General features: G+C 30.2%; 2 protein-coding genes across 3 annotated transcripts in view; one reads left to right on the top strand and one right to left on the bottom strand.

Annotated features, from left to right (window-relative positions):
* Nucleotides 1-5,448, bottom strand: part of LOC119829579 (lysine-specific demethylase 6A) — a 31,839-nt gene extending 26,391 nt beyond the window's left edge. Inside the window, exons 1-4 of the mRNA XM_038352154.1 lie at nucleotides 5,247-5,448; nucleotides 4,812-4,917; nucleotides 3,901-4,009; nucleotides 2,929-3,037 (exon numbers count right to left, since the gene is read on the bottom strand). Coding sequence (XP_038208082.1) covers nucleotides 2,929-3,037; nucleotides 3,901-4,009; nucleotides 4,812-4,917; nucleotides 5,247-5,317 — 395 coding nt within the window. The 5' untranslated portion in view covers nucleotides 5,318-5,448. The remainder of the gene's footprint in view (nucleotides 1-2,928; nucleotides 3,038-3,900; nucleotides 4,010-4,811; nucleotides 4,918-5,246) is intronic.
* Nucleotides 5,449-6,049: 601 nt separating this feature from the next.
* Nucleotides 6,050-10,794, top strand: LOC119829581 (dual specificity protein phosphatase 13-like). Of its 2 annotated transcripts, XM_038352157.1 has the most exons (5): nucleotides 6,050-6,295; nucleotides 7,053-7,130; nucleotides 7,427-7,557; nucleotides 7,990-8,216; nucleotides 8,848-10,794. In XM_038352157.1, exons 1-5 carry the CDS (start codon nucleotides 6,278-6,280, stop codon nucleotides 9,045-9,047), a joined length of 654 nt encoding a protein of 217 aa, XP_038208085.1. In that variant the 5' UTR covers nucleotides 6,050-6,277; the 3' UTR covers nucleotides 9,048-10,794. The 2 variants fall into 2 exon arrangements, with proteins under 2 accessions (XP_038208085.1, XP_038208086.1); XM_038352158.1 differs by lacking the exon at nucleotides 7,053-7,130 and having other exon boundaries at nucleotides 6,051-6,295.
* Nucleotides 10,795-11,077: the final 283 nt, after the last annotated feature.

The following is an 11,077-nucleotide window of genomic DNA, read 5'->3' on the forward strand; positions in this document are numbered from 1 at the left end:
ATCCCCCCGCGTTTGTCCTACGTCCGGTGAATCACAGCATAGATAGGTACACACTTTTTCGTCGCTAAACCACCAAATGCGGAACGCAACAACAATACGTCTATACCGAGGACACCTTCTACATCTACTTTTAAATTTTGACTACTTAAAAAAATAATTGTTAGATATTTAAAAGCATTATGAAAATAAATATAATGTTTTATTCATGGCTTTGTTCGAAATATATTTGGATGAATAAAACATTGCGTCTTTATTTTTGGCTGAGAATATTTAACCAAAATTCAAGAAAACTGATTTCTCATGAATATTAGATTATATCAATACTAAGCTAACTCTATTAATATTACATATTAATTTTAATTGCTAGCTAGGATCTAAAAAATGTCAAACAACCCTAGCATGAAAAACATCACAAACTTATGTAGTTATGTTCAAAGACTATTGAAATATAATAAATACAAAGAATATAAATTTGTTAAATATTCTAAACGTAAACTCATAATATAAATAAACTATCAATATCCTATAATAATATAATATAATTTTCCCTTCTATCAGTATAAAAGGAAAATTTAAAAGCCTAGAAAGAAAAACCCAGATCTTAGGGAAATAGAACAAAAACACGATATACTTAAATAACGTTTACATCGGAAATACCTGTGGACACAGATATTTCCAAGGTGTGTTTTCCACTTGATCTAACAAAAAATCTAATAGATTGGAAAATTCAAACAACACAATCAATCCTCCATATAAAAACCTATAAAAGGTATCCCAGAAGGGAGTGATATTGTTATTAAGTAATTACACACATACATTTTTCAATTTTTCATTCAATGCACCTTTGCGCACCTGTTGATTCTCAACTATTATGACCATACTCCACTTGCATATAATTACTACCTTGTAAGCATAAAATTGCCTGATATTAGGTAAATCATTTACTTTAGAGCATATAAATAGTTAACATTATGCATTTATAAAATTAAATTTTTTATTTTATTTAAATGGGGGGACTCCATTACTTTATCACTTATCACACTGTAAACTCTGCTTTACTATATTTATATAATTATTAATCTCATATTTATAATTTATTTTCCCATAATTCATTAAATCTATTTTTGATTAATGTTATGAAAATGTTATATGAAATGAAACTAGTTAAATACTTTATAAAAGATTTAAGATTAAACAATTCCTTTACCAATGTTCAATTTGACCACTTGCCCTGGGCCCCTAGATGATAAGGGCCGCTTAATTCCTGTGAAGCCATTTAACTATAACTAATAAAGATAATTTTCGAAAAAATCAAACGTTAAGCGAAATGAGCTCGGCAAGCTACTATTTATAAATTCATTAGTATATAACTAGGTATGCCTTACTTTATACAAATACTGGTACAATAATAAGAGACCAGAGGGGGGACTTTACAAAAACAAATTAGAAATTATTAAGAGTTATTTTCTTTCTATTTTAATTCTTCTGTCTTTCTTCCATAAAATCAAATGTGATAGTAAGGTTTTGCAAACCCGTTACTATAATAATTATAGTATTATACAATTATTGTAATTGTAATGAAGGTTTTTAAAGTGTTTTAAAACATATAGCGCCATCTACCGAAAATCATGAAAAATACGGCACATTTAATCTTATCCTACTTCTTACTAATATTATAAACGCGAAAGTTTGTAAGGATGTGTGTGTGTTTGTTGCTCTTTCACGCAAAAACTACTGAACCGATTGCAATGAAATTTGGTACGTAGATAGTTCAACAACTGGAATAACATATACGCAACTTTTAATCCCTACTTACGGACTTACGCGGGTGAAACCGCGGGGCGCAGCTAGTGTTTTATAAATACGGACGGAGTTTAATACTGCGAGATCGATGGGAACTTTCAAGAATAAGAAATAAAATTAAAGTGAGTAATGTTGGAAATTGGACAAGTCATATCATGAGGGCAAACAGATATAAATTGACATAAGACGTTATAGAATGATGTCCAAAGAGAAAAGAAAGAGTGACGGTAAAAGACAAAGAGATCGTCAAATAAAAAGATGGGATGGTTAATTAATTATCTAATAATCTAACCAAGGGATGGAGAAAACCCACTCGCGACAGGGAACCTGGCGTGGACTAGGGGAACCCTATTCCCTATAGAAAGTTAATCTGATAGGTAAACTAGTAAATGAACTATTTAGCAATACATTAATTCTTTTTATAATATTTCATAAGTACAGTAATTAAAATATTTTAATTGTCAGTGAAAAATCGTCAGTATAACCCCTAGCATATTAAATTGAAAACGTTTCCCAAATTCAAATTATATATACTCATACTACAAAAATTACTAGATTAAATGTATTACTATATATTGAGGTAATTTTCAGTACAAAAACTAAATAATTATTCTACAGTTATGTATAATCTCTTTAGTTTTTTTTTTTTTTATTTTAATAAAAAAAATATTGGGGTATTGAGCGCTCATCTTAATTGGTAAAAAATATAAAAATTTTCTAGAAAATGAGAGTTTATCTTAATAACTTATCAATGCAATATTTAACAGGTATACAGTTATTTGTACTCATTCAAATTTATGTAAATATGATAATTTTACTCATTTTCAGTGAAATTAAAGAGATTTTCTTACAAATAAGAACATTCTATAAAGTTGAATGTTGTAAACATGACTTTTAGTTACTTTTTTAACACTTAGACTATTATAACAATAAACAAGTCTATTTATTTATTTTGCAACTGCCTTAAATTCATACTAATTCTATTAAACCTTTTTTTTGGTAATGCAGAAGCACAGACCAATCATAAACTGACATTAAGTATAAATATTTAATGTTATGTTTTTTAAATACTTCTTGATTGATTTGTTCATATACCCAATAGTATACTATAAAAAAATCACTTACCAATCAAATGCATTGTAGTGATAATAGCACAAGCCCAATCCATACAGGAACAAAGGATCCTTCCAGTTGTCCTGCTCAAGTGCATAGAACTTTTGGTATGCTGACATTGCTGTTGACAAAGAAATTAATTAAATTATTACTTAATGATTATGTAAATGAAGGCAAAAAAGTAATTCTCCGGTTTTTCTTTTATGGGGTTTAAAAATAATGGTGATACATATTGGACGTTTAATCTATTTTCAATTTTTGCCAGATGTTCAATGACCCGGAGGGTTAGTATGTCGTCTTAAAGCGGTACTAATTCCAGGGAGGGAAAGTGATGACGCTAGATGTTTTATACAGCTCTGTCTTTTCCTGCATTGGAATTATAATTGCAAAGGACCAATATTAAAAAATGATAGAATTTTTTTAAAACACGTTCTGTAATTAAAACTGTTTTTTTATGTTAGATTAAACTCGGGAAGTAATTTTATTTACTGACATGGTGTAAGATAAATATACTTTAGTAAAAGCAAAACAAACTTTTAAGATAAGATCTACGAAAATTCTGTATCTTGCAAGAGCAAGCATTACATATACTCTGAATAAGAATTCAGAGTATATGTAATGAAATTAATTAATCCAGGCGATCCTAATCAGCATAATAAGAAAAATTTAAATTACTGTATTGTCACAGATTCCTGATAAGAGAACATACTATGAATAAAATCCGTTCGTTTAAACTGGCAAACAAACCAGTTTAAAGGTGTTGGTAGATGCAAACATATAAAACATACAGCTGAAGCTAATAAAAGAATGTTCAAAAGTTATGGTCAGCTGCTTCTCTAATGGGATCTTATAAGACCTGTCAGTAGTTACTGTTATATAAAAAAAAGTGCTATTTACACATTTTAACTATTATGTGCAAGTATTAGTTCTGGTCAAATACAGCTGTTCAGAGGCTTTTAGTCAGTTATAATAATCAAAACAAACCTTTCGCATAATCTTCAAGTAGCAGATGAAAATGACCCAATTTGCAGTATGTTTTTGGATCAATGCATATGTCTCTTCTCGCTCCAGGGGAACATGCTCTTTCCTCCTCCTTAAAAATATACCATGCTAAGTTTTTATCGTGTAACAAATCAGGTAATAATATGTAATTATATGCTTAATTTCAAGTATGCAGTGTTTTTGCCAATTTCTATTATAATGATTCTTTTAATGCACAAATATATAATTATATGTAAATTGTACAAACATTGAAATATTTTTCATAGTAATAGAAAAAAAATTACACCATCGCAATAACAAAATAAATCTCGTGGAGAGGACAATGCAATCTAGAAAGCAACCCATGTAAAATTGATCAATACATTTTCAGTTTATTGGATGCATATGAAAATACCAATCTTTTATCCTTATAGAGTAGACAATTCCCTAATAATTGAACAATATTATGTTATAATGTTAGTTTTGAAATATTAACTACTTATTTTATTACTACTATTATTAGTTATTAAAGCTATGGATGCTTCTATCATTTCATTTGATGTAAAGTCACAATGCACATATTCTGTGTCCTAATTACAAAAATTTATTAAAGACCCAGTGGAAATTTGAATCAAATAACACATAATTGCCAGTTTTATAGGTAAATATATCAAAGATCAAAATCAGATAAGATTTTATGGACTTTTTAAGAATAAACAATCAAGTTGATTTTCAGAATATTGTCATCAAACGATAGCTTAAATATTATTGGTACATAACAAAACATATACACTACATAAAGCTAGTCTCATGCAAAAAGTATCTATCTAGGTAGATAAAGTAAAATAAAAGGCATATTTATACCTATAATATCCATCATACTATATCATAATTATTGTAAATATTCTTAATACCTTAACTTGCACCAACATCCCCTCCAGATACTTGACAGCTTTGAGAACCAAAGCACGGGTTCTGCCATGTTCGTTTCCTCGTAATTTCAGGAAACCAAATTGACGACTGAAATATTATGATAATAAATGAGAATGTGACTGAGAATTTCTTATTTTAATAGTTTAGCTTTATTGTAGGTAAGCAAAATTTGTAATCAGCTGATATATGCAATTTACTTGTAAAAGAAATAAGAATTTCCAATTTTACAAAATACTACTACGACATTAGCGTCATAGAACTCTAAATATGAAAGTTCAATAACGAAGTTGTTAATTCCTCAAGACCATTGGAGTAACTGCCAAAGTTACTAAGTAATGGACAGGTAAAAGGGTCAAAATAATAGGGATATTTTAATTTAAAAACTTGATTTATAAACAATAACAAGAAGGCGGCACCTGTCAAGCTCTGATAGCACTTGTAACTCTTGAGAGGTTAGATGTAATTCTTCTTTTTCATCCATCTTCATCTAAATGGAATGTTAAATTATTCGTCATGAAAAATCTGTTATAGAAGTTGAAAATCTTTTACACTTCATTCACAAATTCCTGAAAGTATTTGCACTAAAAATCGCTGTTACGCTTTTTCCAAATTTCTGACAAAAGCGTACAAATATAAATCTGTCAAGATAGGTGACTTTGACAATTGACATAACGTCATAGTAGATTAATTTTGTAATTGTATAAAAGCCCAGAAATGATAGATTAAAAAAAATGATCTTTTACCAGCTACTTTAGTAATACCTACATTCAAAAAAATATATAAAGAAAACAAACACCATTCTGATATGAGTAACTATAATGCCGATCACTCAAATTCCCATGAATATGCAAGCCCGCAAGTATGGGAGGAACTAATGTTTTTTCCCCACACGTTTGCACGACAAAGAGTGACCCGGGTCAATCATTCATCGTGTTACCCGGGTCACTCGTTCACGTCAGTTCAGTTTTCATTGCTTCAATCAATTTTTAATTTGTACACAAAACATGTTTAAAATCGATGCAACTGCTCGTCGCTTTCTTCCTCGCTAGCTACCTAACCAGTATTATTATACTACTCTTTGCACTAAGATATTAAACACTATAGTGTGGCAAGCTTTAACTTTTACCCCATTTTCCACTGAAGAGTGAGGACGGATTCGGCTTAGCATAATATGTCATGTGTACATTCCAATGTCAATTGTCACCATAATGTCACTTCGAAATCCACCGCTCAGCTCATAGTAGTATGGATGTGTATTTCGTATAGCTTGATAGTTTTTGCTAATTTGAAGAGAAGAGTATTTATTTTAAATAAATAGTATTATTATTTATATACTCTATTAAGTAATGAGAATCGAGATATTAAAGTACAAACAAGGCCTTAAGTATTGTGGAGAAAATAAAAAAATATAGGTATTAAAGTTCATTCGGTGTAAAAGCGCATCAAGATGAGTTATAGGGATTCTGTAAGTAAATTATCATTCTTTCTAAGTCGTTATACGACACACACATTTAAGCAAGAACGCATTATTTAACTACTAAAAAATTCAACAAAAATAGGTTTTTAATGGCCTAGATCTATTTCTGTAACATAACAGTCATCGATTCAAGGTCGAGACTATGAGCCATCTAAAGGAGGCATATCACTTTTCTGCGACGTAAATGATACATATTTATTTATACCATAAAACTGTAGATGCCTTTAAATGAGGGATTGATTTCTCAATCAGCAAAATAACACAATAATCATTCATGCCTATTGTATTAGTCATCTTATTTTTAAGGCTGCTTTTAAGACATTGAATAGCAGAATTGTAAATGTTGGATACCTGAAATATTTTTAACTTCATTACAAGATATGTATTCTTAGTTGAATTTTCAACAAAACTGCATTATTGTTCTGCCTCACTCAATAAATTATTGAAAAAAAATTATAACAGCTTATGTGAAAAACAATTCTTGTAAGTGTGAGGTATTAAAAACATAATAATACATTACAGATAAGGGTAACCAAAACAAGAATCTTGTAAGCTTTTATGTATAGATTAGTCTATTGTTCCATATTCAGTAGTATTTAATGTTACTTTTACTGATATCTAAAATTGATCAACATATTTTAACATAAACAAAAAATGCACAGTCAATTCATAGCTATGCACCTTTAACTTCTATGAATTCATAATAGCAGCTTGTACATGAAAATTTTAAACCCTTTATTGGCAGTACTCGCTATTCCCGAGATATCATTCATACAGCGCAGCTAAAGATCTACGTGTAGGATCACATCTAAGAAGTTCAACGGTACTTATCACTATAATACAATTGTGTGTGCTTTGTTTACATTTCACCAGTGTTTGTGGCTTTCAAAACAAAAAACAACTGCTTTTTAACAAATGATCATTAGTATTAATGACAGTTAATTATTGAAAATATTTAACATAGCTAGACCATTTTTAAAAACAAATGTGAGTTTTTTCATTCAACATCTGTTGGATAAGATATGTTGTAGATTTTGGGTAGATAGTCATCACCAGTGTACACTTTATAAAATGGGACAGTATTTTTGTGGTTGTTTTAAACATGATATAAATTCACAGTTGTATGGAGGGTCTCAGTCTTCAGTGCTGAGTTCTCTATCAACATACAGGTCAAGGCCTTTGGAAGGCATTACTTATACACCCACACCTGATGTAAATGAAGTATATCCAGGCCTCTTCGTTGGTGATGCGTAAGTTTTTTGTAAACATTTTATTTAACAATTTTGATATTCAGTCAGCAATTGAGCTGGAGGTTCGCCTGATAGTACACGTAGTCACAGAGGTTGTTGTAAATTGTGGTTCTCTGTGAATGCCTATTTTAAATAGTAAGGGATAAGGATAGAATTGACAACTGGAAAGAAGGAATGGACTGAGAAGGTTAAGGAGAAAGAAGACAGGCCTCTCCCTGTACTGCAAAGCACTAAGCACTGGCCGTCTGCCATTTAAATGCCCAAAATTAATAGAAAAATAATATATTGCATATATTATGAAAGCATTGAACTGAATTTGAAATTAATGTACTCTTAATAATAATATCTTATCAAAAATAATATAAATTCTTTAAGTTAGTCACATAAGCATCATACATATGAAAATAAATTGTTAAAAATCATTATTTTCAGTGTGGCAGCAAAAGATAAAGCCTTTTTAAGACGCATGGGTATTAACTATGTATTGAATACTGCTGAAGGCAAACGTTACACTCAAGTTGATACTGACCATTTGTATTATCGCGATTGTCCTGGTCTGCGATACAAGGGCTTCCAGCTTATGGATCTTCCATCTACTGATATTTCTAAGTATTTCCATATTGCCGCCAATTTCATTGATGAAGGGATTAGCAGGGGTGGTAAGTAAATTACTTATGGTAATATTGTAGTAGTGTTGCAGTGGTGGCTCAGTGGTGAGAACCTCGGACTTCAAAATCGATAAGTCGGGGTTCGAGACCGGGCGAGCGTGCAGGAAATAAATTGATTTTTCAATTTATCTGCGCATGTAGATAACATCACCACTGCTTAAAACGGTGAAGGAAAACATCGTGAGGAAACCGGCATGTCCGAGAATTAAAAAAGTTCGACGACATGTGACATCTGCCAACCCGCACTTGGCCAGCGTGGTGGATTATGGCCTAAACCCTCATAGGAGGCCTGTGTCCCAGCAGTGGGAACATATATGGGCTGATGATGATGATATTGTAGTAGTAGTAGTGTAATTTGATAGTCCTGTTACAAGCTTTTTAAATATAGTTTAGTTTTGTTTTTTTTTTATTTCAATAGGTATTTAAACTGAAATTTTTGTTATAATTTTTTTTTTTTTATTTCATAAAATAATACTCTTCACAGCTTCCTGCACTATTTGTTAATTATCGCAATATTCTCGAAAATTTGTGTTGTGATAAAGTAAAAAAATGAGTTCAAAGAAAATGTTTCAAAACTTTCAAATTAATTATAATTAATGGTAATGTCAAAATGTATTTACAGGTCGTGTACTGGTGCATTGCTTAATGGGTGTATCGCGTTCGGCTACGTGTGCGCTTGCGTTCCTTATGATCAAGCGAGGCATGACTCTCACAGAAGCGCTGGCTCTCGTTCGCTCTCGCCGCGACATTCATCCCAATGAAGGCTTCGTCCGCCAACTGCAAGACCTCGACAGGCAACTGAGGGTCTGCAGGGTCCGCTGACATCACACCCCCTTCGAACCAGTTCTCGGGCTCCCATACAATTTCAGCAGCCAACATCTACGAGTACGGAGCCTCGATCGAGCTTACACTAGTCGCTATCATTAAACGAGAACTAGGTAAACCATGTGTCAAAATTTGTTGACAAATATTCAATTTTGATAGACATATACCAAGTCATGTGCTGTGCACTAAAGAGGCATTGTTGAAAAATAATATTTTAATAAATCTGTATAGAGGTAGCTGTTTGAATATTTGAACTATGTAGTATTGAAATTTCACATTAAGGACCTAAGTACAATGCATTGTTAATAATTCCCATGTGCCATTCAGTTGGTACCTATATTTAAATTAAAAATATTGTAAAATAATAATTATTCTTAGAAACTGGACTATTGATTGAAATATTTATTCTTAGAAATATAACTAAATAATGAATTAAGTATATTATTCATTGGTTTGACCAATATATAAATTGCTTGCTTACAAGTAATATAAAATTCACAACATGTTTAAAACAAAACACCAAAGATTCACTCAGTATTCTATAAATAGTTATGTTACATCATATAAGAAACATGAAACCATTTTTCATGATTAGTCATGGAGTTATTTTGTTATCTAAAATATTTGTTTTGTTGATTTAATTAAGTATGTTAATTCATAGATTCAGGCAATAAATTTGTAGTAATAAGCTATTAAGACTGGCAGCTATGGAATAACTTTGAAATTTGAAGATGGCTTCACAATTTTTTTGTATTTTTAGCAAATAGGTATGTCATTGCCCCCTTGAAATATGTCAAGGTTTAAAATCAGGCTTCTTGCCAGCTCGTGACTTGAGCACACGTGCAAAAAGCAAGGCGACAATAATCTAGATGTGATCTTTCGTTTCAATTAGATTTGACTCAGTGTTAATTACATAATACAATAAATACTGTACACTACATATTTTAACATTATATTGCCACATTGAATGAAATGTTTACTATTATGAATTTAATGAAGTATGATAGTTGCTCATGCAACATAATTATTTAAATACTCATGAGATATATTTTCAAGAAAATTAATACATAAATTGCAGAAAATAACTTTTTTAGTCATAAACAAGATTTCACATTGGTTTGTAGCTAAAGCTATATGGTTTTGTGTGTTTGTGATATATATAATTTTATTAATTTAATGTTATACCTGTATTTTTTATGTTAATTTTTAATAGATGGTATGAACAAAATCAATATCAATTTTAGAAATATAATCTCTTTTAACTGGCACTTAGAAACAGATCTTTATGGAATTTCATTATCTTATAGAGTGTTACTTAGAATAATTTTATTCGGAAAAAATGCAATATATTGTTGTGATGTAATAAATGTCTCGATTTGTTGTGCAGAGATCATATATTTTTGAGCAAATTATATTTTATTAATGTAGATATAGCCTTTAAAATCTCTATGCCTTATGTAGACATGCTAGAAATTAGAAATATTTTATCACCAAAGTTTAAAAGTACTGTAAAATTTTAATAATTTGTAACTGTGATATACAATTTAATTTATAATTTTTTTAATTAATATAGAGCTTATTTAAAAATCAGATCTGACAAGAATCTCTACGTTTTATTTTCAGGAAGGGTAACTAGTTCATACATATAATATAACCATTATGATCATTCAGTATCATTTGTTTCATTCTGTAATTGTAAGAATGTATTATATATATTATTCTGAAATAAAGATATTTATTCATACCTATGTTTCTTTTTAAATTTTCTCTTTTATCACCCCCTATCAGTTTTTTGGGAATATATTGGATGTTATAACACACAATTTTTACGGTCTTATTAGTTATTATATGTATACATTATACAAGTTCCAAGCACTTAAATTCAATGACAAAAGTACAAGCGCATTTTTGACATACACACATACACAACATTGTAAATTGCTGATATACTCCCTGACCAACATGGAGTCCAAATAATAGAACAAACTCAAGTCTCAATTTGAAACAATATTGTTATCCTTGATTAT

This window comes from Zerene cesonia, chromosome 10 (assembly GCF_012273895.1).
Source record: "Zerene cesonia ecotype Mississippi chromosome 10, Zerene_cesonia_1.1, whole genome shotgun sequence".
Classification (NCBI taxonomy): domain Eukaryota; kingdom Metazoa; phylum Arthropoda; class Insecta; order Lepidoptera; family Pieridae; genus Zerene; species Zerene cesonia.